The sequence below is a fragment of the Accipiter gentilis genome, chromosome 9 (assembly GCF_929443795.1).
Source record: "Accipiter gentilis chromosome 9, bAccGen1.1, whole genome shotgun sequence".
Classification (NCBI taxonomy): domain Eukaryota; kingdom Metazoa; phylum Chordata; class Aves; order Accipitriformes; family Accipitridae; genus Astur; species Astur gentilis.
Genome location: NC_064888.1, coordinates 4,103,947 through 4,130,510, shown reverse-complemented (window position 1 = coordinate 4,130,510; position 26,564 = coordinate 4,103,947). Strand labels below are relative to the sequence as shown.

The window sequence follows — 26,564 nt, the reverse complement described above, 5'->3', positions numbered from 1 at the left end:
TGTCCCCTTGGTCCTTCTTGCTTGAAGGGACAGTAGGTAGTAAAGCATTGCTATAGCATTAATTTCTGCTTCATCTTTATCTTCTCAGATTATTTATCTACTTTTAAAAATCCTTTTTCACGCTTTGTATGGAGGTTATTTAAAGCCTCTAAGTCATTTTTGTGTTGCTTTTCTCTATAGCTCTTTCATTTTTCCTGGACCACGGTGACCTGAACTCAGTGCACTGCTCAAAGTGTGGGGAGGGAGAACTAGCAGCTCCAAAGCAAACGTTTTGCAGGAATTGAATACCCCAATTATTTTTGTGACCAAAACCAAAATTTGACTGGTTGTACAGCAGACATTCTCCATGCCCACATTGATTTGGGGTCCGCAGGTGGAAGAGATCGGTTAGATCTTCTGCCTTGGCTCCCTGTCATGGACCGTTATGCCTCACCCAGATATCGAGCCAAGCATTTTGTAGTCACCCAAAAGGAGATAAGTTCTTGTGTGCAAAGGAAAAAAGAGAAACTGAAGGGGAGATATCAGTGTGGGAGATTTCCATGGATAAAATCTGTCCCCGCAAGTCTGGCAGTGCCGTGCTCCACGCTTGGGCTGAGGGGAAGCCTTCAGATGTGTGCGTCTGATACCGCTGGAGATGCCTTCCTGGCCCAGGAAAACTGCAGCGGAAACCTTAAGACCCGGGGTTTAACTGCCAGCAGGGAAGGCGGCAGCTGCCAACGTGCTGCAGGCAAAGGCAGAGCTTTCCCTGCTCTTGGCCCAAGCAGAGATGTGAACTTGGAAACCCCTTCAGCAACAAGTACTGAAGCTAGAGAGGATAGGAAATACCCTCCCTACACGGCCCATGGAGTTTGTGCCAGCACTGTATGAAAGCATAGCTTTTAGGAAGAGGCTTAGTGATTATTTAAGATCCCAAGTGATGGGAAATCCATCACCCTGATAAGGCATGCCAGTGTTTATTTTCTCCACTGCTAGGAAATGGAGCAGAGACTCAGATAAACTCTTCTGGAGATTTAGCCAGTAACAAATGCCCTTCTGATGGATTTTACTATCCTCTAACCCCGGAGGTCGGAAAGCTCCTCATATTTCAGTATCTCTCGTGACCACCCGTACCACCAAATCTCAACCTTTTATTAGTCACTGGAGACTCTCGTCCTCAGGCAGCATTTCTGGGCTGTGCAAGGTCCCTGAAGCCGAGCAACGGGATAACCCTCTTTGCAATATAGTATAGTATAGAGCTATATAAATGTCTTCTATGTAGTGTGACTCAGCTAAAAAGCAAGACTCAAGTTTGTTGGAGCCCCAGCTTTGCCAGCAGCCCCGTGGTCTACTCTGCCCTAAAACTGTTGATGCTTCCCCCTTTTGAGATCTGTAGAATAGATTTCTAGACAGCTAAGTGTGTCGTAGGAAGGGATGCTAAGAGGGGAAACGTGCCAATGGTGGCGTTTTGTGTTGGACTAAGGACGCAAGCTGCAAATTTTTTCAAGTTTACTCAGCATTAGGAATGAAGCCCTTGGTGGAGGAAAAGGAGCGAGCGAGCGTGCTGCTGGCTGCAGAGATTGGTGGTCAAATCCATGTCTGTGGTTTTTATCTATCCAGCTTGGGTATCAGGATGTGAATGTGGAGAACATTGGGCTTTTGCACTGACCTCTCCATCATGCTGTGTGGCCCAGAGGTTGAAAAGGGCCCCACCTGTGTGCGACTGGAGTTTCATAGTGTTGCTATAGGATGGGCATGATCAGGAATAACTGAGTTTGAGTCTCTGAACTGTGAGCTGGATGTTCGGTGAACCCAGCAAAGCCAGAGATACGGGAGGTATTTTACAATGTCACTTGTCCACGGCTTCCCATGGCCAGAGGGCTGGTCTCCCCCTTCCATCCCTCTCCTCTCACCACCCTCCACCCTCTCACCCTGACCGCAGGTGCTGGTGAACCTCAATGACATCAACGACAACTGTCCCACCTTCCCGCGGCCCTATGAGGGTCCCTTCGACGTCACCGAAGGGCAGCCCGGCCCGCGCGTCTGGACCTTCCTGGCCCACGACGGCGACTCGGGACCCAGTGGGCAAGTGGAGTACAGCATCATCGCCGGGGACCCACTCGGTGAGCGGGGACGTGGGGCCATCACCTCTCCTTCTGCTTGCCCCATGGAGAAACCTGGCTTGCCGGAGCGCAGGCGGAAGCGTTTCAGAAAAACCATCCTCCCTCCCAGCGAGCGCTTCTGTGAATTCAGCCTTTCGACACCAGGAAATCCTGTTTTGAGCAACAGGAAACTTAACCTGTTCGTGGCTGGCCAAGGGGGTGGCCAGGGGTTGTGCAAGGGAGGGGGGAAATCTGTTAAACAATAAAGGCAAAAAAAAATTTAAAAAAAAAAAACAAAAAACAAGACCGCAGAAGTAGAAACCGAGAGCTGTAATTACACAGCCCCGTTGCCTCACCCCTGTGGGTTTGCAGGGCATTTGGGGACCGAGTTGCTGTGCAACCCGTGACAAAGCTGTAGCTCCAGCCCCACCAGCAGCCCAGAGCAGGTGGCATCTCTAACCAGGGCTGTCCCTCGGGGAATAGGTGGTGACTTTAGCCCAGGCAGAGCCCGGTCCCATCTCCCAGCTGACCCCGCTGCAAAGCTTTTCCAGAACCAGGATACAACCCCTCAGCTTGGGTGGGTCCGTGCCATGTAGCCCACCCTGCTCTGGCCATCACAGGGCATGGGCAAGTGCCCAGAGGGCTGTTGGCATCTTCAGAAAGGCCCAGCCCAGGGGCGCAAGCTATTTGGCCATTCAACCCATCCCCTGCTCCTGCTGCTACCTGGGGGTGCATCCAGGATAGTCCCCAGCTGCCACAGGCATGGTTTTGTCCCCAAATCCGCCATGGTGCCCGTTCCCCGGCTCCGAAACAAGCCGTTCCCCTGGGGAACGGGGCCATTTGCAGCAGCATGGCACGAGCCAGGGCCCTGCTGTCTCTGGCAGGGGAGTTTGTGATCTCCCCAGTGGAAGGGGAGCTGCGGGTGCGGAAGGATGCTGAGCTGGACCGCGAGAACATCCCCTTCTATAACCTCACCATTGCCGCCCGGGACCGGGGGGTGCCCCCCCTCAGCTCCACGGTGAGTCCCCCTGGGTGGCGTGAGGGGCTGTGGGGTGCCATCCCCACCCTCAGCTCCTTCCTCCTTGTGTCTGCCTTCACTCTCCTCCCCTTCTCCTTTCCCCTGTCCCTGGGGCTTTCCTCCCCCAGACCATAATGGGCTGAGTGGGGAAGCCCACATCTTGCCTAGGGGGGGCAAAAAAAGGATGGCAGGGGTGGAAATGGGTGCCACGTACCCACACCACTTCTCTTCCCGGCAGATCGTGGTGGGCGTCCGTGTGTTGGACATCAATGACAACGACCCCGTGCTCCTCAACCTCCCGATGAACCTCACTCTCAGCGAGAACGCCCCCGTCTCCAGCTTTGTCACCCGCGTCCTCGCCCGGGATGCGGACAAGGGACCAAATGCCCTCCTGACCTTCGACATAACAGCGGGGAACACAGAGAATGCCTTCTACATCAACAGCACCGTACGCCCACAGGGGGGTGGGATGCCGGGACATGGAGGGTGGGCACCTCTGGCCGTAGAGCCCTACCTTCCCTGGGTACCCATGGGAGCCGCCTGGCATCCCTGCCCGGGCAGGAGATGCCCCGGAGGAAGCACTCCTCACGTCCCTTGTACCTATTTTCCTCCCTTTTTTCTGAGTAGAGCGGCATCGTCTACGTAAACCGCCCGCTGGACAGGGAGCGGCTGGCAGAGTACAGGCTGACCATCACGGTGAAGGACAACCCCGAGAACATACGCAATGCCAGGCGGGTAATTACAGACACCGCCGGGGCCTCCAGTGATGCAGGTGGCAGGGTGGGTGGGAGAACAGGTTCCTGCTGTGGCCAAAACCAGGCGGTGTATTTACCCACAGTGTTTCTAGTAGCAGCCTCATCTTCCAAAAGCATCTGGGGGTCACAAGGAAAGGGCTGCAACCCCCTCCCCAGCGGAGAACAGGACCAGTAGGGTTTAGGGCAAGTCCAACATTGCATGTTGACTCCATTCAACAGCAGTAGATGTCATGGAAGGTGGGAAAAGTTGGGCTGGAGAACTGGACAACCACAATGACACCCTGTCCTGCCAAGATGTCCCACGCATCACCCGTCAGGGTGCAGGCTGGGAAAGGATGCCCAGCCCGAGGCTGAGGGTCCCTGCAGACCCTCCAGGGTGGGCCAGGGAGCACAGCATCATGGTTGCACAGGACTCCAGCTCTGACCAGCACCAAACTGGAGGTGGGAGAGGCGGGAGGTGAGCTCAGGAAAAGGACGTTGTGGTCATCACCCTCTTGTCCCTGTTTTCCTTTAGGATTTTGACCTGCTGGTCATTTCCATAGCGGATGAGAACGACAACCGTCCCTTCTTTACCCAGAACTCCTACCAGGCTGAGGTGATGGAGAATTCATCCCCAGGTAGGTCTCTCTTTGCTCCCTTAGTGGCTCCTGGAGACTCCCTTTGGGGCTGGGCAAGGGGAGGTGTCTCCTGGCCATCGTGGAGGAGACACGACGCTGAGCAGGGAAAGGTTGCAGGTCAGTAGGACAGGAATGCTGAGTATGAGGGGCTCCTGCCGACTGCCCAGGGAGGTCAGCCTTGAGGCTACCGTAGCTTTGGTCCATGCTGCTGGTGGAAACCCTTCCTGGCACAGCTCAGGCACAACCCTGCAAGAAATCAGCCCTGTTTGGGAATTGTCCAGCTGCAGACAGCAAGAGGTGCCTGTGGTCTGAGCTGATCCCTGAGGGCAGCCTTGAGGGCACCAACCTGCCCAATGTCTCTGCAGGGGATGGGCTGCCATCTCTCCATCACAAGCACCTGGAGCCACCTTGCCATCTTGGTTAGAGATAAAACAGTCCAGCCTGTCCAGGTAGACATTTCCCAGCCAAAGAGCTAGAAATATTCTTCTTTTTTTTGATGCCTTCCTGCCATTTAAATTGCTCCCTGCTCCAAGATTTCAGGTACCTCCCTGTCCCATCATTGAGGGACATCCCAGGCAAAGGGTTTGGGTGCCTCCAGGTGATGCCCTTGGCGTCAGGGTTCTGGTGCCGCCCATCTGATGGATGTGTCTGTCTGTTTGTTTTTAGCTGGACGTCCCACCACCTTGCCTGGGCCTCACGAGTCGGTCTGCAAGGCTGCAGCAGCTGCCCCCCCCCCCCCGCTGCCTCGTGCCTCTTGTCAATTCCTCCATCCATTCATTGCCGTCCCTCATGCGTCACCGGGGTGGGAGGGGGACGTGGGGGTTCCACAGGGGACTGCCACCTTCCCTAACCTTTATGATCCCATCCAGGGACTCCGGTCACGGTGCTCAATGGACCCATCCTAGCTCTGGATAGTGACCAGGGCATCAACGCCATAGTGACCTACCAGCTCCTGGAGGCATCCTTGGACTTCTTTGTCATCGATAACAGGACAGGTGGGGTGGCTCAGCAGGTCCCTGTCCCCAGCCAGGGCCACCAGTCAGCCGTGGGGTCTGTCACCAGTCTTTTCCCCTTCTCCAGGTGTCATTTCGGTGAAGCCTGGCAGCGTGATAGACCGAGAGGCTTTGCCAGACCCTTGCCTGGAGTTCACGTTGGTGGCTCGTGACGTGGGGGGGCTGAACAGCACCGCCAGCCTGGCAGTGACCATCCTGGATGACAATGACAACCGCCCTGTCTTCCAGCCGGCATCCATCACAGCACGGCTGCGGGAAAACAGCCCTCCAGGTCAGGAGAAGGATGGGGCTGGAGGTGAGGGTGGGCAGTGGGGAGACCTGGGTGTGCCCCTGGGACTATGAAGATCCCAATCCTAGTGTCAGGGCTGGCCGGGATAGGGTTGAAGGCAAAATTTGGGAATTGGGGCTGCCCATGTTGCTTGATGGTATTTGCCTTGGGACTGGGAGCTTGTTGCTGCTGCCCTCCAACCCTCACTTGAGAGGGCTGCGTCCCGCCTTTCCAGGCTTCTCCATCCTCCAGGTGACGGCCACGGATGCCGACAGCGGCCTCAACCAGCAGCTGGATTACCGGATCGAGAGCGGTGGCCAGGACAGGTTCCTGATTGATGCCACCACGGGGGTGATCCGCGTGGCCAACATCAGCATCGATCGGGAGGAGCGAGATGCCTACCGGCTGACGGTGGTGGCCGTGGACCAGGGCACGCCAGCGCTCTCGGGCACCGCCACCGTCAGCCTCTTCATCGATGACGTCAATGACTGCCGGCCTGAGTTCATCAACCCCATCCAGACGGTCAGCGTCCCCGAGTCGGCCGCCCCTGGCACTGTGGTGGCCGAGGTGACTGCCATCGATCGGGACCTCCACCCCCGCCTGGAGTACTACTTGCTGGAGATTGTGGCCCGCGACGACACGGATGCGCTGGTCCCCAACCAGCAAGGAGCGTTCGCGGTGGATTTTAGGACAGGTAGGAGAGCAGGAAGGGCTGCGCGGGCGATGCGGACCCCTCTACTCTCTTCTGCTTCTTCTTCTTCTCTGCCTGGAGGTAGGTGTCCGAGGCACAGGGAGATGATGCTCCCCTCCTGCCTCCCCGCTTTCCTCCTCCAGCTGCCCTGTCTCACCCTGCCCTGTCCTCTCTCCCCCGCCCAACTGACTTAACTAACCCTTTTCTTTCCTTTCTGCCTCTTGGCCCGCCAGGTTTGTCTCTGTGTCTGTGCTCATTTGTCTCTCAGCGCCATCCGTCTCCTTCCTCCATCTCACCCATCACCATCACAGGCGGCCCCGCTGCAGGCTGGGGGCTGCTCAGCCTTGGCAGACCGGACACGGGCACCCTCGCTGTGGGGACCAAGGGGGGGATTCCGGGGTAGGTGGTGGGCTCTGGCCTCGGGAAAGGAGAGCCAGGAGCTCCCTGCATCTATTTTGGAAGCACAGAGCTGATCCGGAAAAGAAAAACGCCCTTGTTGGAAAGGATATGGGACAAGACTTTTAAAGATGCACGGATGCTGATCTAAGATGGATGGGGTCGTGCGGGGAAGCAGCAGCAGTCGCTCCCAAACCCCTCTTGTCGGCACAACCCAAACCCTTACCCCGGCTGAGGGAGCGTGAGAACCTGTTAGCTGGGTAGAGCGGAGCAGGCAGGAAGGCAGGAGATGGAGAGCAGGGGGAGAGAAGTTATCTATCTCGTCCTGTAGCTATCAAGTGTTTTCCCCGTTTAGCCTTTGGAAAGAGGCAGGAGAGCAAGCACAGCCAAGGGTGCAGCAGTCGGCTGGTCCGGACTGGTCTGCTGAGGGTCCTCAGTGGGGGATGCAGGCACAGCCTGTGACCCCCCCATCTTTTTGGGGTTCCCAGGAGCTGTGAAGATCAAAACTCCCCTCAACCGGGAACTGGTGGCCACCTACGAGGTCACCATCTCCGTCCACGACAATGCCAGTGAAGTCATCGACCGCTCGGTCAGCGTGCCCAATGGTAAGCGTGGGCTTTACCCAGGGAGCGTGGGGCCAGGGCTGGTGGCTGCCGGGGGCTGGCACAGCCTTTCCCAAGCACCAGCGCAGGTTCTGGGTAGCCAGCAGCTCTCCCACCTCCCTCTCCATCCTGATCAGCAACATTTCCAGCAGGAACAGTCCTGCACCATCTCCCATCACGTTTGGGTTCTCCTCTGAGCCCTCCTTTAGGAAATGTTCCAGAGATCCCAGGGCTGCACAGGGGATCGAGAGGACCACGTGCCCGCGACCGTACCGTGGGAGACACCCATTGTGTCTCGCCACCCTGCTCCTGGTAAATCCAGGCCCATGTGTGAGAAAGCACACACAGATCAGGAGTAGGTCTGAAGTAGGAGACACTGTCCCACAGTCAGCTCAGGGCATAGCGGCTTTGCTGAATATTGCCATTTTTCTTGATGAATCAGCTCCATTTAGCTGGTTTTCATGGAGTTTCATGCTGGTAACTTTACAACCCCTCCTTCTCCCCTCCTTTCCCTTCTCTTTCTCGCTTGTCCTCTTCCTTTTCTCTTCCCCTGTGGTCTCCACCATGGCCACAGCCAAGCTGACGGTCAACGTCTTGGATGTCAATGACAACACACCCCGCTTCCGCCCCTTTGGGGTCACCTATTTCACCGAGAGGATCCTGGAGGGAGCCACGCAGGGCACCACACTCATCTCCATCTCAGCAGTGGACCCAGACAAAGGTGCCAATGGGCAGATCACCTATGAGCTGCTGAACCTCTCCCCAGAAGGCTACGCCTGCCTCGAAGACCAGTCAGCAGGTCGGTAGCCTGGGGAGGTGGGAGTCTGGGGCAGGTCGGTGGCCTGGGACAGGTTTCTCATTTCAGGGTCTGCCATCCTCTAGGGAAGGTCGTGGCCAACAGGACGGTGGACTATGAGGAGGTGCAGTGGCTGAACTTCACCATCCGAGCTTCCGACAACGGCTCTCCCCGCAGATCTGCCGAGATCCCCGTGTACCTTCAGATAGTGGATATCAATGACAACAATCCTGTTTTCAGCCAACCGTCCTACCAGGTGAGCTGGGCTCCCCCGTTCAAGTCCGCGTGGGGCTGGGCAGTGCCTGCCTGGTGAGGACAGGCACAGAGCTGGGGGTTCTCCAGGGACACCTTCTCTTCCCTCTGTCTGTGCTTGAACCATATGAAGAAGATGGTCAACCCACCAATGTACCCTGTGTGAACGTCTTGTTCTGGGTCCAGCTGTGCCCACCCCTGGGTGCCACCCTACGCCCTTGGTTACTGCCTGCTAAAACAGCAAGTGATGAAACAACCGGTCCTGCCTGCTCCCTTTGCTTGCAGAAAGCTGTCTTTGAGGACGTGCCATTGGGTACGGTCATCCTGAGGGTCAAGGCCACGGATGCAGATTCTGGGCGTTTTGCTCTCATCCAGTACAGCCTGGGGGATGGAGAGGGCAAGTTTGGGATAAATCCCAACACGGTAAGGATTGGGTTCCAGCCAACCGAGGCTGGAACAGAGCGGGGAAAGGGAGGGGAGGCTGAGATTGGCCCACCTCGTGCCTTGCTCCCACACCTCACCTTCTGCCCCTTCTCGAGTACCAGCTCTGCCAGACGAGGTCCACCTGAAGGTCTCTGTGTGCTGCAGGGTGACATCTACATCCTGTCAGCCCTGGACCGGGAGAAGAAGGATCACTACACACTGACGGCCGTGGCCAGGGACAACCCTGGGGATGTCTCCAGTAACCGTCGGGAGAACTCTGTGCAGGTAGGGCTCTCCTCCTCCCACCACCCCTCACGTGGGGGTCACCAGCAAGAAGGTGTTAAACCTCAGGCCTTCCTCCCCAGCGAGCTAGCGGGTGGCTCGCGGAGGAATTAGGCAGAAGGAAGACCAGATGACGCCAGGGGCTGTGGGGTGGATGGTGCAGGGGACTATGTGCCACGGGGACAGCACGTCAGCAGGAGGGGATGGAGCAGGAGGGGCAGGGAAGGGCGACGCTATTGTCTGCAAGTGCTCCGGCGTGAATGGGTGCTCCGGCCGCGGTGGCCCCCATTGTTGGAGGCAGGAATTCAGCTAGCAGAGCAAAACGAATAGCAGGAAGGGCACCGTGCTCCTGCAGTGGAACCGCAGGTCACGGCAGGGGTATGGCCCCCGGGGGGCTGCCCGGCTGTCTCCAGCCTCACGTCACCCAGCCGGCTGTGCCTTGTCAAAGGTGCTGATCACAGTCCTGGACATCAACGACTTCAGGCCCCAGTTCAGCAAAAGCCAGTTCAGCACCAGCGTCTATGAAAACGAGCCGGCAGGGACATCGGTGATCACCATGACTGCCACTGACCTGGACGAAGGGGATAACGGCGTGGTGACCTACAGCATCGAGGGCCCTGGAGCAGGTAGGTGCTGGCAGCGGGGGGGTCCTCCCCAGGGAGGAGGGTTATGATGAGGAGCAATTGGAGGAGACATGGGGGCCAAGCCTACATCCTGCATCCTGCCAATGGCTTGGAACAAGGGTGTGCACTTGCTCCCAGAAGCAATACCGAAAGCGTGCAGCCACGTGCTTTCGATATTGCTCCACAGTTCCCAGTTCCTCATGGTATGGCATGTTATGGCTTTGCCTGCCTTCGTCCTGCAGCCCAGCCTTGGCTTATCTTCTTGTCTTCCCCACCCCGGCAGGACTTTCTATATACACAAGTGTGTCTTGGAGGAAACTCTCTGCATGCTTTAGAGGAAATCTAAGAAGGGCTGGGAGATTGTGGGTGGATAGTGATAGTGCCTGAAATCCAGTATATCTCTGCACACCGAGGAGTGCTGGGAGCCAGGCAAAAGCCAGCATAAATGTAGAGGGGAATGGCAGAACATTCATTTTCCTGAGACCCACGGGCTCTTCTGACCACTGTCCTGGCCCAGCCTGGGTAGGAGTGAAATGCAGCCAGGGGTGGCCTGGGAGCGCTGGGCCCTTGGCACTGCCCGGTGGCAGGGATGCAGCAGTGAGCAGGGATGCTCTGAAAACTCTTGAGGCCACCCACATCCCTGGCCTCAGGCAGCCAGCTCTGCTCCATCACTTCTCGACAGGAATTTCCCACCAGTGAGGGGTGTGCTTCAGCTGGTATACTGGTTTCTAGTTGTAATTTATCTGGTGCAAAGTGTCCTGAGCCAGAGATGTGTTTTTTCTGCCCACAGAGGCTTTCAAGATCAATAAGGACTCTGGGCTTGTCGTGTCCCGGCGGCGCTTGCAGTCCTACGAGAGGTTCAACCTGACCGTGGTGGCCACGGACAAGGGACGTCCCCCTCTCTGGGGGACCACCATGCTCCATGTCGAGGTCATTGACATCAATGACAACCGCCCCATCTTCGTCCGCCCGCCCAATGGCACCATCCTTCACATCAAGGAGGTAAATCCCTTGAGAGGGAGCAGGGGTCATGGCATGCTGATACCGTGCCCGGGAGCGCTCCTGCCTACTGGTGGCAAAATCCATTCTCCATCTCCACCAGGGATGAACCAAGACCTTGATTTAACATGTGGCAAGAAGGTTTGGGTCATGGGGCTGGAGAGTCAACAACAGCCCCTCTCCATTTGGGCAGACAGGGATGCTGGGGCAGCTTTGGGAACAGAAACCCCAGCAACACACAAAATAAGGAAACAGCCGGTCGCTGCCTGCCAAGCCTGTTTATAAACAAGGGCCAAAATGCTGACATTTAAGATGTTTCTCCTTTCTGCGAAGCCAGACTTGGCTCAGCCAGTCGCCGGCACGTGCACGGAGCAGCCACCGTGCCGACGGGAATCATGGCTCCACGTTGCCAGTCCCCAGTTGGGTTTTGGGCAGCGGGAGCCTGCTGACCCCAATACAAGGGGGTTTGGAGGGGCAGGGGGAGCAGGGGGCTCATGTGCAATGCTGGGGCTGAGGGGCTGCACGTGTGCGAGCAGGAGATCCCCCTGCGGTCCAACGTCTATGAGGTCTACGCCACGGACAAAGACGAGGGCCTCAACGGAGCGGTGCTCTACAGCCTGCTGAAAACCGGGGCAGGGAGCAAAGACTGGGAGTATTTCAGCATCGACTCGGTCAGCGGGCTGATCCAGACGGCCATGCGGCTGGACCGGGAGAAGCAGGCAGTGTACAACGTGAGCCAAGCGGCAGTGCACCCGTGGGGTGGCCGGGATGGTCCTCGAGGCTGCGGGTCCGGTGCAGGGTCGGCGGGATGCAAGCGATGTGGCAGGCACGGGGTCAGCTGCCGCAGTCGTGAAGATGTCACACCTTAGCAGGAGCTGGGTGGTTATCAAGTGCCATCGGGGAGTTGCATCCTGGTGGGCCAGCTCCTAATTCCCTGTTAAATCCCCCCCAAATCCTCTGCCACCCAGCTGTTCTCTCTGTACCTGCCTCAGCAATGTCTCCTGGCCCACAAGGCTTTGCCCAGCACAGCCCTTTTGTCTCTCTCCCCAGCTGATCATCGTGGCCTGCGACCAGGGCCAGCCAGCCTACGAGACCATGCAACCCCTCCAGGTTGCACTTGATGACATCGATGACAACGAGCCCATTTTCCTCAGGCCACCCGTAAGGCGCCAGGATGGAGGGGGTGGGACGCAGGGGATGCAGGGATGGGGATGCCGGCGAGCACACGTGATGAAGCACGCACCCCTGGGCATTACCATGGTGGGGAGCACGATGGGATTTGTCCACTTTTATTTAAAGCCAACTCAATGCTCCTAACCCTCCCTTCTCCCGGGGTCTCTACCAGAGGGACAGTCCCCAGTACCAGGCGCTCTCCATCCCCGAGCACTCGCGGCCGGGCACTGTGGTGGGCAACGTCACTGGTGCGGTGGATGCAGATGAGGGCTCCAACGCCATCGTCTACTACTTCATAGCAGGTGGGTGGCAAGCGGGGAGGGGGTGGGATGGGCAGCTCTGCGTCCCCCCGCACACTCCTCGCCAACAGTTTCCATGGCCCTATCATCTCCTCGCTGCCTTTCTGCCCTGGTCAGCGGCTGAGGTGGCGTTTCAGAAATGTCGAGCCTGAAGGGGACTAACGGGGCACCCCTTTCTGCACCCAGCTGGCAACCAAGAGAGCAACTTCCAGCTGAGCCGAGAGGGGAAGCTGCAGGTCTTGCGAGACCTGGACCGGGAGAAGGAGCCGTACTACTCCATCATCGTCAAAGCGTCCAGCCAGAGGAACTGGTCCCCTCCTCAGGGCCAGCAGGTGGGCAGAGCCCATCTCTGGGACCTCGGCGGGGATCTGACCCTTCAGGAGGTGCGGATCTTCCTGGACGACATCAATGACCAGTCCCCCCAGTTCACCAAGTCGGAGTACACGGCGGGTAAGGGGTGCCAGGGGCTGGGGGGGCACCAGAAGCCAGAGGTGCTCTGGAGAAAATCCAGCGTGATGAAGGGGCAGTGAGAGCCAGCCTGGCCCCAGGTCCCTGTCCCGTCTCTCTCTCAAAGGGGTTGCCACCGACGCCAAGGTGGGATCGGAGCTGATCAGAGTGGTCGCAGTGGACGCTGATGTGGGCAATAACAGCCTCGTCCTGTACAACATCTTGGGCATCCGCTACATCAAGCAGCACTCCAATGACTCCGAGGAGGTGGCCAACATCTTCAGCATTGGTGTGTACCCTGCATGCTGCAGGAGCACAGGGCCATGGCCAGAGATGTTCCTATGGCCAAAGACGTCCCCATAGCCGGGGTCACTAATCCTGGGCTTGTGACCATCCTTCCCCCAGGAACCCTTGATGGAGTCCTGCGAACTTTTGACCTCTTTACGGCCTACAACCCTGGCTACTTTGTGGTGGACATCATGGCCTCTGACCTGGTGGGCCACAACGACACAGCCATTGTGGGGATTTACATCCTGCGGGATGACCAGCGGGTCAAAATCATCATCAACGAGATCCCTGACAAAGTCAGGCAATTTGAGGAGGAGTTCATCAGCCTGCTCTCCAACATCACGGGCGCCATCGTCAACACGGATGACGTGCAGGTAACTACTCACCTTTGAGGTTGCTTCAAGGGGTAGGTAACCTTCCACATGGTGCTTGGGAGGTGTCCTTTGAGGGTTCCCTGTCTGTATAAACCATAGCTCTGAAGGTGACGGATACATCCCAGGCTGGGGTGTATCAAAGGGGTCCAGACCAACCCCATGCCAGGCTTGAGGGTCTCTTGCCACATAAGCTTACCTCGGGGCATGCTCAGGAGATGCCCCGGGAAGAGACACCTCTCCTGCATTGCAGACCTTGCTGTCTCTCCCCAGTTCCATGTTGACAAGAAAGGCCGGGTGAACTTCGCACAAACAGAGCTGCTGATCCATGTGGTGAACAGAGAGACCAACCGCATCCTGGACGTGGAGCGGTACGTCACCTGGCCCACGACCCAGCCCATCGCCTGGCCCCTTGAATTCTCAGGGAGCCTCATTAACATCAAGATGCCCAAGCAACCTTTCTCTTCCCAGGGTGATTCAGATGATAGACGAGAACAAGGAGCAGCTGAGGAACCTCTTCAGGAACTACAACGTGCTCGATGTGCAGCCCGCCATCACCGCCCGCGCCCCGGACGACCTCTCGGCTCTGCAGGTAACGGCCCAGCTGGGGCTGGTGCTGGCTGCTGCTTGTACGTGGGGCAATGTCCCTTCCCATCTTCCATGACCCTCCATGGGCTGGAGAGAGGTTTCACCCAAATAATTTTGGGCAGGTGCCCCCCCGCCAGGTGCTGACTCCATGTCAGACGTTGCCACTACACCTTTGTCTCTCCTAGATGGCCATCATCGTGCTGGCCGTCCTGCTCTTCCTGGCTGCCATGCTCTTCATCCTCATGAACTGGTACTACCGGACAGTGTGAGTAACGCTCGGGCTCTGCCCCGCAATCCCCACCCTGGGCCAGGGGGACCCATGTGGCCGCTCCTGGCACTGGCAGTGCCAGCAAGCAAAGGAGGGCATCAGCTTCCCAACACCTACTGCGGCAGGGCTCAGCCCAAAATATAACACCTCTTCCCCCAAAATATACGGTCTTAATACTGATAGCACCTCTCCCCACCAAGCTCGCCATCCTTATAGATAGAGGGGCTGTTTGCAGGGTTCCTGCAAATCTGTGTTCCCCTCTCTTTTCGAGCATCGTCTTTATTTTCTTCCCTGATTTGCTGTGTTTCTTTTGCAGGCACAAAAGGAAATTGAAAGCCATAGTGGCTGGCTCCACCGGTGAGCAGTGTTTGGGGTTTTCCAGCTGCATGAGACAGCAGGGTGCATGAAGAGCACGGAGGGGTTACACGGGGGATGTCAGCAGGGCGTAAATCAGAAGCGACCCTGCCCAGCAAGGCAGGAGGGAGGCTTTTCTCAGCATCCAGGGTCTGCATTATCAGCTGCATCCCAGCGTGTTTGTCATGTCACCGGTGCCTTTCTGGTCACCGAGTTTCCATCCCCGATAAAGAAGTGCTGCCCCATGGTTTGCTGCTCAGCCTGCCGACTTGCTGCCCTATAACCCCCGCCCCTGCCTTTTGCAGGAAACAGAGGCTTCATGGACATCATGGACATGCCAAACACCAACAAGTACTCATTTGATGGGTGAGTTCTTCCCATCCTTTCCCTGCCTGGTTTTCCACCTTGCGGGATCGCATGCTGCTCCCGAGAGGGGGATGCCTGAATTTTGCAGCCTGGGATGCGCGGGAGGTGGAGACACGATGCCTCTCTGCTCCGCGGAGGGATGGGGCCAGGCATGCCGTGTAGGGCATGACTCTGGCCCTGGGACGCGTGCTTGCCTTGAGAGCTTTCAAAGCCAAAAGACCTTGTGCCTTCTCCTGTGACTCCATCTCTGCCAATACTGGCCAGGCTCAGGGTAAGCGGAGATGACGGGCGGGTGACGACACACATCTGGATCCAGAGCAACCGAATTCATGCCTGCACAGGGCAGGAGGAGGCAGCGCAACCTCAGCATCTAGGCTGTGGATGGGGTTAGGGATGCTGCCGCTCTTTGCTTATGCTGAGGGCTGCTCCTCTCCCCTGGGCAGGGCCAACCCGGTGTGGCTGGACCCCTTCTGCAGGAACATGGAGCTGGCAGCGCAGGCGGAACACGAGGACGACCTGCCAGAGAACCTGAGCGAGATCACTGACCTCTGGAACAGCCCTGCCCGCACCCACGTGAGACACGGCCCCCACCGGGACACCTCCTACCCGCACCCGACACCCACACGCCTCCTCAGCCGCTCTCTCTTCCCCCAGGGGACCTTCGGGAGAGAGCCCTCAGCGGCCAAACCCGAGGATGACCGCTACCTGCGGGCAGCCATCCAGGAGTACGACAACATTGCCAAGCTGGGGCAGATCATGCGGGAGGGACCCATCAAGGTGAGTGATGAGTGCGGGCATCCTCCACCAAGGGGTCTTCTCCTACCGCTCCTGCTTCCAGGTTCATGGCTGCGGCGCCAGAGGGTGATGTTCCTCCAAAAAATGCTGGGATGAGGCCAGCCTCCCTCTGACCAAACCATCTCCCTTGCGTAACCCATCGTCTCTCTCCCCCCTCCACCCAGGGCTCTCTCTTGAAGGTTGTCCTTGATGATTACATGCGCTTGAAAAAACTCTTTGCCCAGCGGATGGTGCATAAGGCCACCGCCAGTCAGGGGGACCGCTCCTCGGTCTCGGAGGTAGACGGGACGTGCATGGGCATGGGGAGATGCTTGCCGTGCCCTCTGGGATGCAGTGTGTCTTCCTGGCCCTGCAGGCTGCGGTCACTCCCCGTGGCCGTGGTCTCCATCACCCAGTGGTCCCCCCGACTCCCTGCTTGGCCAAAATGAGCCAGACGCTGGTTTTCCACTGAGCCTACCGGTTCCCTGCAGTGCCCCAGCTCTCATGACCCTCTGTGATTCCTCTGAGCATCAGCAGCACCCCGTCCCTCGGTCTCTCCCACCCTGGGGGAGGACCCCCCTCTTTGCAGGGTGGGCTCTGTCTATCACCTCCCCATCTCTGCCGAGGCTGGCCAAGAAGTTGCAGGTCCCTGCACACATGCGGGGACATCTTTCCTCCTCTCTGCTCCTCTGAGCTTATCAACCCAGCAGGTTTTTGAGACAAAAAGGCTGGGACAGATGGTTTTGGTGCAGAAGGGCTGATGTGGGGAAAAAAACCAGTTCCTCCTGTAGCCTTCCCCCTCTTCATGGGGAGCGAAACATGGGGCAAACAGAGTAGAGGAGAGCAGTGGAACAGGAGACACCTTTCAGCCCTTCTGCCCTCCAACCCGCCAGCCCATTCAGCCTTCCCTTGACGCCTTTCCTTGTCTGCTTCTTGCCCCACCACCCTCATACAACCTCAAATCCAAGCCTGGGTCCAAAAACCACCCCCGCGGGGGCTGCTGCAGGACATACCACCCGGGTGGCAGCCAATGCCCGAGCCAGGGCACCCACCCGACAAACAAGTGATCTGGCTGGAGGTCGTCATTGCGCTGGTGTTCCTACTCACCACGCTCTGAGGTTGCTTCGGAAGAGGAGGGTCCCATCCCTCCTGCTGGGCTCTGGCATTGCAGGCGGTTCGGAGGCAGGGAAGCCAGGATCTGGTCTGGCCGCGGTGATGATTCTCCCTGCTCTGTGGACCTTTTGCAGCTGATCCAGAAGGAGCTGGAGGAGGAGGAGGAGGAGTGCAGCCCCGGCCAGGGCAGCCTCCGCTTCCGACACAAGCAACCGGTGGAGCTGAAAGGTCCCGACGGCATCCACGTGGTGCACGGCAGCACGGGCACGCTTCTCGCCTCCGACCTCAACAGCCTGCCCGAGGATGACCAGAAAGTGCTGGGTCGTTCGCTGGAGACTCTGACCGCCGACTGCGGGGGCTACAGCGACCACAACGCCCGCACCGAGTCGGCCAAGTCCACCCCCCTGCACAAGATGCGGGAGGTGATCATGGAGAGCCCGCTGGAGATCACCGAGTTATGACGAGCGGTGGTGGTGGTGCTCCTCTAGGCAAGCTGGGGCCGGCGGGGATGAAGCACGGACCAGGGGGGCCGTGGTGGGGGCCAGGGGCACCCCGAGACCAGCGCTTGGCCCCCCCTTCCCCTGCAGGAGGAGTCCAGGCCAACCGGTGCGGTTCGCTCTGGCAGCCTTGGAGAGCTTGGCCCCGGGAAAGGGCTCTCAGGACCGGTATGCTTTTACTCACCTGTCATTTATCCATGAAAGCATTAAATTTTTTTTATTTTTCTTATATTTTTTTTTTTTTTTAAAAAAAAAAGAAAAAAAAAAAGATAAACAAATCCAATGAGTCCAGCCTGGACAGGGGTGAAGGTGCAGTGAAGGTGCGGATGATGTGCCGCTGCAGCATCCCCAGGCAGAGGCTGGGGACAAGCAGCCGTCACACCTCAACCACGGGCACGGGGAGGGCCGGGGCAGCGCAGGGAGAGGCCAAGTCCATTTGGCATTACTGTCACCTTTCTGGCAAGGAAAGACCCCCCTCAAAAAAAAAAAAAAAAAGAAAACAAACAAAAACCGAAGACATTTCTCCATTTTGCTGGCTTTACCAAAACATGTTGCAATGTTGAAAAAGAGAGAGACTGACAATAACTGGGGCTTCTGGATGTGGAGTGCTCGTGCGTGTCTTTTCTTGCCCTTTTCTTTCCCCTTATCTCTTGCTTTCGGGTTTGTTCGTTCGGGGGTTTGTTTCCAATCGTAACCTTTGTGGAGAGTTTCGGGCACGGTCTGTTACGGGACTCAGAAATACACTGTCTATGGCTTTGGGTAATCTGTCTGTCGTCCTTCCTCCCCTGCCACGCCACACCAGATTCATCATACCCAAACCACCTTTTGAAGAGAAAAAAACCCCCTTTTTCCCCTTAATTCACCCCTCAATCCATCATCTTCGCAAGATACCACCCTGGGTGTTGCTACAGCCCGGATTTTGGGGGAAGCATCAAACCTCCCCCAGGTTTGCCCCCCCTCGCTGCACCGCCAGCCCCCAGGAGAAGGAGAAAGGAGACAACCAGCCGGGCTTACGGGAGGAGTTTATTTGCAGTGAGATGCTCCCGTGCACACTCAGGACCGTGGGCATCCCCCCGTCCTGCAGCGGGTGGGGGGGGGGGAACGAGCCAGCAACCTGCTGCCCCTCACAGCCACGGCTGGGCTGGCACAGGACCCACCCCCCCTGGTGGGCATGTGTGCATGAAAGGAAATATCTTTGCCCCCAACCTCACTCATTTTTTCGTTCAGGGAATACTTAAAATATATCTATCATCTCCAGCAATCAGCCGGACACAAAACCAGTGTACTGCGAATGTCATGCAAAGCTGGGCATTGCAGGTAAATTTAATCCACTTTGTTTCTTTAACTGGTGACCAGGGGAAAAAAAAAAAAAAAAAAAAAAATAAAAATCCACCCCAATTTGAAGAGGGACCAGAAAAGGGCTGTGCTTGCCAAAAGCCAAGGGACCTGCGGTGTGAGACTGCCAGCAGCCGGGACTTTGGGGGGGGGTCCAGCGTTTGGGCAGCAGAAACCACCCCAGCCCATGGGGATGGATCAATGTTGCAGGATCTGGGCTTTATGAGCGGTTCACGGTGGGATGGGGATGGGGATGGGGATGGGGAGAGATGGTGGGATTTTGCAGGCAGCCTCAGAGACAATGAGGCTGAATCCTCAGTCCTGAAAATACTAACGAGTCCCTTAACCTGATTTGGAAATCCAAGCCCCAGGGGTGGAAAAGGGAGTGGCAGAGGTGGCTGGGGCACCCCACAGCCCCCCGCCGGGGTGGTGAGGCCGGTGGGTTCCTGCCATCGCCATCCACGGGCACAGGCGCATCCCAAGGGAGGGAGTCTGGGATCCTGAACCAAAACGGCAGAGCAAGCCCGACCGGCCGGGGAGGTGGCTCCTAGTTCCATAGGTGACGCCGGCAGTGCTCGACAGCCTGCGGGAGAGATGGGGAGGGATGGCGGGGGGGAGACAGGGACCCCCAGCACCCTGCCGACCCAGGGGAGGGGACACGGCCAACACTTACGTGGCACTCGACCGCCGTGGCCATGTTCTTGCACCAGTAGTGCGGGCCCCAGGCACAGGGGTCCGAGCCCAGGAGATCCTCCTCAGGTGAGTCACAGGCTCTTATTTTCTGCATTGTGAAGGAAAAGGATGGAAGGGGAAGGAAAAAACCCCCATGAGCGCTGCTAGGCTTGGACTAAAGATGCCCATGTGCGTCCAAGCTGCAGCACCCATGGTACGGGGACACTTACAGTGCAGACGAAATTGGGGTCCATCATCTGCACGAGAAGCCGCACGGCCGCTGGTTCGTACTGTACCACGAGCGCTTCGCACTGGGAAGGAGAAAGAGGGGGTGAGGCCGGTATTCGGTGTTCGGGAGTATTCCATCCCGCTGGAATGGGCACTAACACCCCCCCCCCCCCCCCAGCTCACCGTGCCGGTGAACGGCGTGGGCAGAAGCTCGCAGCCCTTCTCCAGCACGTCACCCAGCTCCTCCAGCGTCTCGTTCTTCAGCAGCTCGTTATCAAAGTAGGTGATGACAATCTGGCAGACGTTGCAGAAAGCACCCGCGCCCACCGCCAGCTGCTCCAGCGCAGCAGTCCCTGTGGGACATCATTGAAGAAGGGAGGGGGGGCGGGGGGGCATTAGCACCCTTCTCCTTGGGGACCCGGTGGCTGGGTGCCACCCAGGTCCCCCCCAGCTCACCTCGGTGGGCGTCCCCGGTGCGGGGGCAGCAGCGCAGCATGGTGCAGACGGCCACCGGGTCGGTGGCCTCCAGCAGCATGATGACCACGGCTTTGCCGTAGGAGTCGACAAAGTCCTTGCACTGTCCGATGACGCCGTGGGGCAGCATGTAGCACACCTTCTCGATGTCGTTCACCAGTTGCTCCTGCCGGGAGAAGGCAGGCAGAGGGAAACCACCACCCCCTTCCTTGCTGCTCCCTTTGGTCCCCCCTCTTTCCCAGCCCCGGCATCCCCGGCCCGCAGCGGCGAGGCTCACCTCCGTCACGTTGTTCTCCAGGAGGCTTTCGGCCGCCTTCACCACAAACTGGCACAACTCACACAGCGGTGTGGTCCCCTCCCCGTCCTGTCGGGACAAGGCAATGGGATGCACGCCGATCCCCCCTCCAGAGCCACCTCCATCCCACCCAGCCATCAATCTCCCACGAAAGACATTCCCCACCTTGGAAAAATGGAGATGCTTAAGGAAAAAAAAAAAAATATGCAAAATTAAGCTCCCCCTTCCTGGAGTTAGTTTGGATTCTAAGGTGCATGGAGGAGTCGGGGGGTTGGGGGGGGGGTCCCTGCTTACCCCCAGTGTGCTCAGGACCTGCGTCACCTTCTCCGTGAGCAGCGTGTGGAGCGGCAGCGCCGAGGCAGAGGAGCAGAGTCCCAGCTGGCCACACAGCTCCATCGGGTCCTGGGGAGAGAGAGAGACATCCCAAATCAGGTGGGCATCACCCCCCCAGGAGGGTGAGCCTGCGCCCACCGCTTCCCCATGAAGGGTGATTTCAGCCCATCGGGGCAGGGATCTCATTCACTTCAGCCTGCTGCCAGTGGAGGGGCCAGAAAATGGCAAGAAAAAATGAAAATACAGAAAGTAGTATAGCGGTTGCAAGCCAGAGAGAGGGGGAAATATTTTAAAGTTTGTAGGAATATAAAGCGGTGGGTTTAAATAAAAAAAAATAAAAGCAGGGCCCCACATTTGCTGATGAGGTCCCCTTGGCTGTGCTGCTCGCCCACCCATGGGCACCCACCTACCCCTGGCAGCCCCTCACCCACTTACCACGTACTGGAGCAGCCGGGCAGCCGTGTCCGCATATTCGGCCAGGTAGCCTTTGCACTGTGCGGGGAAGACAACGGCATCAGTGCCCAAGGGCAGACACCCCCCTACCACCACCCTGCCTGCACCCCCCCCACCCCAGCCCCCTTGGTGCTGTTCGAAAGCAGATGGCTGCAAAAGATGCGCCCGTGCCACGGTGACATACAGGAGGATGAGGAAGGAGCCCACGGGGTGCTGGTACCCTTTACCTCCCGTGCCAGGTCGGGTGCCAGGTCCTCGCACGCCCGCTCGGCGTGGGCCATCAGCGTCTGGGCGAAGGTGGTGTCGGTCCCCAACTCCAGCTGCACGGCTGCCACCAGCTGCAGGCAGTGCCCGCACACCTCTTCCGTCTCCTGCGGGACAACATGGGCAGGGACACATCGGTATCCCCCCCAAAATATAACCGAGCACCCCCCAATGCCCGCATTTGCAGAGCTGGGATTTAAATGCCAGTCGCAATCTGGGACAGCTTTTTGCTCCCCTCCCAGCATCTTGCAATATCCCAGCCCCAAATTGGTGACACCCCTAATAGATGCCATTTCAGCTGTGCAGTAATTTTATTTTTTTTTTAAATTATCGTTAAATAGGCAATGCTTAGATGATTCTCGCCCTTGAACAGCATCAATGGCATTCTGGCCTGTGCCACGGTACCTGGTCCTCGCCACGAGGCAGGTCCTGGGGATGGAGCAGGAGGGGCACATTGGCGATGAAGGGGGCGACCAGGTCAACGAAGTCCTGAGCGGGGCCCGTGGGGGCCGGCGGCGGCTCCTGAAACTTCAGGGCCCCCGTGGGGCTTTCCCGGGGCTGGCACAGCTTGATGGTCCCGCACACCACCTTTGGGTCCGACTGGGGGAGCAGAAGGGTGGGGGCTTGGGGGGCCGTGTCTGCCCCATCACCCTGCTCGCCCCCATCCCCGGGTCATTTCCATCCCCATCTCCATCTCACAAAGTTTTTGTCCCAGGCTCCAAGAGCATCTCTTGCCCTGCAAGACCCCAAGACATCCAAAACCGTGGGGAAATGCAAATCCAAGGTCGGGGGGGGGGGGGATGTCCCCAGCCAGTTACCAGCACTTGCTTGCCCAGTTGGATGAGGATGAGGATGCCGGTGTCTACCATCTTCTTGCACTTGACAGACCAGTCCTGGAAGGGCAGGTACTGGCATTTCTTATCCAAGAAGAGACGTAGCTTTTCCTAGGTGATAAGGGAAGAATTGAGGGCTGGGCTGACCCCCACGGTGGAGCGGAGAACGTGCCAGCCCTGCCCCATCGCCGCCCCCCCAACCCTAACCCACCTCAGTGCGGTTGTCCTGCAGGATCTTGCCCACCACGGAGACCACCACCTGGCACAGGTGACACGGGATCCCCTTCTGCTGAGAAAAAGGACACGTTGGGATGCTGCCACAGCACCTGGACACCCCCCCACACACACACTTGCTCCCCAAATCCTAACCCTTCATCCCCAAAACAGCCCTTTGGTGGGCATTTGGGAATATCCCGGGGTACCGGCTCTTTATCGCTCACCCTCCAGACACATTGCTGCCCAAGAACATCAGCGGATTCTCCCCTGGGTGCCCAGCATTAGGGCGGGCAGGCTGGGATTCTCCCCCCAGCCCCATGTTTTGGGGCAGGATGGGCACATCCCTCCCTCCTCCTGCATCCCCCCCCCCCCCCCGGTGTGGTTACCCCCAGGGCCTGGTCCCAGACAGTGATCCGGCAGAGCTGCAGTGCCCCACATTTGGCCGCCGTCACCACGTCCCGGCACCAGTCCTCCGGTCGCTCGCTGCATTCGTGGAGGGGGCTGGCCCCGGCTGCAGGTGGGGTAGGAGACCGTCAGCCCCTGGGGTACCCCGAGACCATCTCCAGCCCTGCACCGACCTCCCCACCAGTGCCCCAACGTCAGCCCTGCCCCACGAGCCGAGGGCGACGGTCCTCACCCTCCCGCTGTGATTCACCCTCAACTTTCGCAACGGTGGTTGGGTTTTATAAATTATTTTTTTTAAAGCCAACAAAGGCCGGCTTTGCCGGGCTACCACGTGCTGCAGGCTTTTCCAACAGGATATCACAGCAGCTTTGGACCAGCATCAAAAGCAAAGTGAATTTGGGGATCATCCTCAGCCTCGCGGCACCCTTCGACACACTGGGGAGGCAACCGGTTATAAAAACAGCAATAAATCTTGCAAAATGAGCAAAGCAGGGGTGCCGGCGCTCGGCCCCGTGCAGCAGCTGGTTAGCCACACCGTGGCTCCCGGCAACGATTGAGCAACCCCTATTTTGGGTGGTTTTCTTTTTATTTCCTCCCAACGACAGCATTTTCTCCTGACTGCAAATCCCCGGCGTGGCAGCGGCAGCATCCGCCACCCAGGCAGCGCGGTGGCATGGCGCAACGCCGGCGGTTTAATTGCCACCTTGGCGTCTCAGGATTCATTCGCGATGGAGCAAGTGTTTATTCCCACCGGGGGCTGTGCACACTCAGGATGCGGCCGGGGAGAGGAGGCGAGGAGCCGGTAGAACCCAAGCCCTTTGGCTGCCCTGCTTTGGCCAGAAGCTGCTCCAGAAAGTTGGGGAGCAGCACATGAACAGACAGACGGACATACCCTGCTTCATACCCTCTTCCAGCCGGCGTTTCTAAGCAAAGCACGACCCCACCAGAGCATTTGCAGCCAGCTTTTACCACCCAGCCCCGGCCGTATGATTTTGCACAGCAGGAATAAAGCCAAAGGCAGAAACCGCTCCTTCCACCCATCCTGCCCTTACCAGGTTTCTCCCCAAAAGCTGCTTTTCCTGCAACGCCTTCGGCTTATCCACAGAACATGTTGGGGCAGCCGCTTGAGATGCCGGGGCTCACCACAGCAAGTCCCCAAGAGTGGGGGCCATGGGGAAGGGGTTCCCAACCTCCCCCTGCTCCCAAAAGTGCTGGCGCAGCTCGGCAGGTGCCGGGTGGTGTTTCAGCCCCGATTACCCCATCGGGCTGACAGCAACACCAGGGCAGGAGCGAGCCCCGGGGCAGGGCGAGTCCCCCCGCCGGTTTCCCATGCACGACTTCCCACACACCTCTCCAGCAGCGCGATGCCGCGGTCGCCGCATCAGCTGAGAGATATATATTTAGGTGTTTTGTTTTGTTTTTTTTTTAACCCTGGCGCTGGCATCAGGGCGAACAGGAACGGCAAGTCAGCAGAAGCATTAAGGGGCAGCACCAAAAAAAACCAAAAAAAAAGGAGGAGAGGGGAGACAACCACCCCACAGGTTGTTTCTGAGCAGGTCCCGCCTGACCCACAGACACAGGCATCTCTCGCCGCCCCATAAGGATGCTGCCAGCAATGGCATAGGGGGATGAGCCTGGTCTAAAAGACACCGGTGGTTTGGACTTACACCTTTCTGGCTCACGGTGGCTTCCAGCTCAGCGCTTACTCAAGCTGAAACTCGGGCAACAAATGCTGGGCCAGAAAAATAATAAATACTAATCATAACACCCCCACTGCTGAAAGCAGGGGAGCTTCCCCAGCTGCAAAGCATCGCCATGGGGCAAGCAATTGGGGCAACCAGTGCCCCATGAGCTCTCCTCCACATTTCAAAGCCACGCCAGAGCTGCCTCATGCTGACAGACACCCAAGGTGTCGGACGATGCCGTTTTCGGCAAAGCCCCGGCACGGGGTGAGGCAGGGATGCTCCCACGCTGCCATGGTGGCCCCAGGCCAGCCCTGTCCCTGGCTACCAGACCCCCAGGGTGGGGTGGTCTTTGCTCCAGGGGGGGCAATCCAGTACCGAGCTCCGGATCCAACAGGGCCGTGCCAGCATTACATGGAACCCCGGATCGCACCGGCCGAGCCGGCAGAGCCTGGCAAGCAAGTTGTGACGTAAAACCCGGGGGTGGCGGCGTGGGCCCCAGCGACCCAGTTCTTGGCCTGGCGCGCACCTCTGGCACAGCAAAAGCCATCCATACGCTCTTCCCAGCATCAAAATCCCTCTCCAAGGCTTGCAGCGGCCCCCAGTCCCGCAGCCCCGCCGGCCGTGCCGTGCCACGCAGCCGAGCCACCGCTACGAGAGCCGCCCCGTGGCTTCCAGGGCAGGCATCGCCCGAACGACGGACGTGCTGCGCGTAGGTGAACTTTCCTGCTCTGCCTGTTGCCGGCTGGAGCACCTTGGCATATCCCCCACCATTGCCAGGCCACGCGTGTGCAGTCACGACTCCTTCACCGCAAAGCTGGCGCCTGGGCAGGTCACGTCAGAGGAGCCCAATGGGTCAAGCCTGGGGTAATTAGGGAGCAAAAGGGGATCTTCCCTCTAAAAAAGTAGGATCTTCCTTCTAAAAGGTGTGGGGGGTTGCCTCCAACAGCAGAGCTCCGTGGCTTCCCCAGGGAAATTTCCCTGCAATAAGTCATTTCCCCTCAAGCAAGGACCAGGGATCTGAAACAGGCTTTTCCCAACTTGTTTCCTGGGGATGGGCAGGGGATGAGCTGGGTATCACTTTCTCACTTTTATCAGGGGGATACCTAAGGAACAGCAGCATTAAGATCACCTGCAGGAGGATTTGCTCACCAATACCCAAAGCCCCAGTGGTGAGAGGGCTCCAAAGGTGCATAGGGCTGCAGCATTGCACCCCGTCACCCTACCTGGAGCTCGGCAAGCCACAGCAGAGGAGGCTTCCTGCCTCCCACACCTTGTACAAGGTCCCTAAGGAAAGGGGCAGCTTCAGGTGGCACCATGGTGACTCCATCATGCAAGGACAACAACATGGTTTCCCCCAGACCACATCTACACAGCCACGTCCCAACACCAAGGGCAGACAACAACGCAGCCCTCTCCTCCATCACTGCCGAGATGCCCCACCAAAACTCCCCTCCTTCCATACCCCGGCAAAACAAGCTCCATCTGAATCCCTGGGGTCTGGAGAAGGGAGGGAGCAAACCACTTTTTACCCCAAGATCATCTTTAAGGGCAGAACTTGCAATGCTCGCATCCAGGTGGGCAAGAGGTAAAGCAGCCGGTGGTGCTGCCTGCCCCAGCTCTCCTCTGGTCCACCTCGAACACCACAGAGGGACAAGAAAGCACGCTCTGGAGCTTAAACACTATAGCTAGGAAGAGTTTTGGGGTTCAGAGGGGATTTCTAGGCTCTCAAGTCCTAGCCCCAGGCCTGGCCTTACCTTGGTAGGAGCCCAGGCACACAGAAAGGATCAGCACCCAGCCACTCCATTTGCTCTCCATGCCGTTCCTAAGATAGTCCTCAGTGGCTGGTTCCTCTCCTGTGCTGCTCCCAGACTGAGGAATCTTGGATGGGTTGGGAGTAGTGAGAACCCACACCTACGCAGGGCAATTACCACACCCCTCTCCTTACGCCTTGATTATAAAATCATCACCAACCTGCAAGCGGAGGGAGGGACCAGAGCCAGGCAGGTATTCCCAGGAAGTC

The 26,564-nt window shown here is 58.1% G+C and overlaps 2 protein-coding genes across 4 annotated transcripts in view; one reads left to right on the top strand and one right to left on the bottom strand.

The window, feature by feature from the left end:
- Positions 1-18,104, top strand: part of CDH23 (cadherin related 23) — a 212,794-nt gene extending 194,690 nt beyond the window's left edge. The window contains exons 40-69 of one of the 2 annotated variants that reach the window (XM_049810212.1): positions 1,919-2,099; positions 2,963-3,096; positions 3,335-3,544; positions 3,724-3,831; positions 4,366-4,468; positions 5,338-5,463; positions 5,549-5,752; positions 5,985-6,443; positions 7,325-7,441; positions 8,013-8,237; positions 8,321-8,490; positions 8,772-8,909; positions 9,075-9,194; positions 9,640-9,817; positions 10,605-10,816; positions 11,350-11,544; positions 11,864-11,974; positions 12,159-12,288; positions 12,472-12,735; positions 12,860-13,021; positions 13,138-13,394; positions 13,665-13,762; positions 13,863-13,983; positions 14,165-14,244; positions 14,564-14,604; positions 14,907-14,967; positions 15,411-15,540; positions 15,622-15,744; positions 15,927-16,040; positions 16,989-18,104. In XM_049810212.1, coding sequence (XP_049666169.1) covers positions 1,919-2,099; positions 2,963-3,096; positions 3,335-3,544; positions 3,724-3,831; positions 4,366-4,468; positions 5,338-5,463; positions 5,549-5,752; positions 5,985-6,443; positions 7,325-7,441; positions 8,013-8,237; positions 8,321-8,490; positions 8,772-8,909; positions 9,075-9,194; positions 9,640-9,817; positions 10,605-10,816; positions 11,350-11,544; positions 11,864-11,974; positions 12,159-12,288; positions 12,472-12,735; positions 12,860-13,021; positions 13,138-13,394; positions 13,665-13,762; positions 13,863-13,983; positions 14,165-14,244; positions 14,564-14,604; positions 14,907-14,967; positions 15,411-15,540; positions 15,622-15,744; positions 15,927-16,040; positions 16,989-17,315 — 4,899 coding nt within the window. In that variant the 3' untranslated portion in view covers positions 17,316-18,104. The other variant, XM_049810210.1, reaches the window with a different exon arrangement.
- Positions 18,105-18,387: 283 nt separating this feature from the next.
- LOC126042734 (prosaposin-like) lies at positions 18,388-23,284 on the bottom strand. 2 transcript variants are annotated; one of them, XM_049810324.1, is made up of 14 exons: positions 23,188-23,281; positions 22,841-22,965; positions 22,450-22,524; positions 22,224-22,349; positions 21,811-22,005; positions 21,369-21,512; positions 21,124-21,180; positions 20,650-20,757; positions 20,338-20,424; positions 20,043-20,226; positions 19,770-19,939; positions 19,589-19,669; positions 19,360-19,467; positions 18,388-19,269 (listed from the first exon to the last, which is right to left on the bottom strand). In XM_049810324.1, the coding sequence occupies exons 1-14, from the start codon at positions 23,264-23,266 to the stop codon at positions 19,234-19,236; spliced, it is 1,575 nt and encodes a 524-aa protein (XP_049666281.1). In that variant the 5' UTR covers positions 23,267-23,281; the 3' UTR covers positions 18,388-19,233. The 2 variants fall into 2 exon arrangements, with proteins under 2 accessions (XP_049666281.1, XP_049666280.1); XM_049810323.1 differs by having other exon boundaries at positions 20,043-20,424; positions 23,188-23,284.
- Between the last annotated feature and the right edge of the window lie 3,280 nt (positions 23,285-26,564).

Excerpts from the sequence above, each read along its gene's own strand:
- LOC126042734 (XM_049810323.1), bottom strand. The coding sequence starts at position 23,266 with ATGATCCCCAAATTCACTTTGCTTTTGATGCTGGTCCAAAGCTGCTGT. Across the intron at positions 21,513-21,810 it reads TGCCTCGTGGCGAGGACCAG|GAGACGGAAGAGGTGTGCGG; the intron begins GTACCGTGGCAC and ends GTTGTCCCGCAG. Across the intron at positions 20,758-21,123 it reads CCCGGCTGCTCCAGTACGTG|GACCCGATGGAGCTGTGTGG; the intron begins GTAAGTGGGTGA and ends CTCTCTCCCCAG.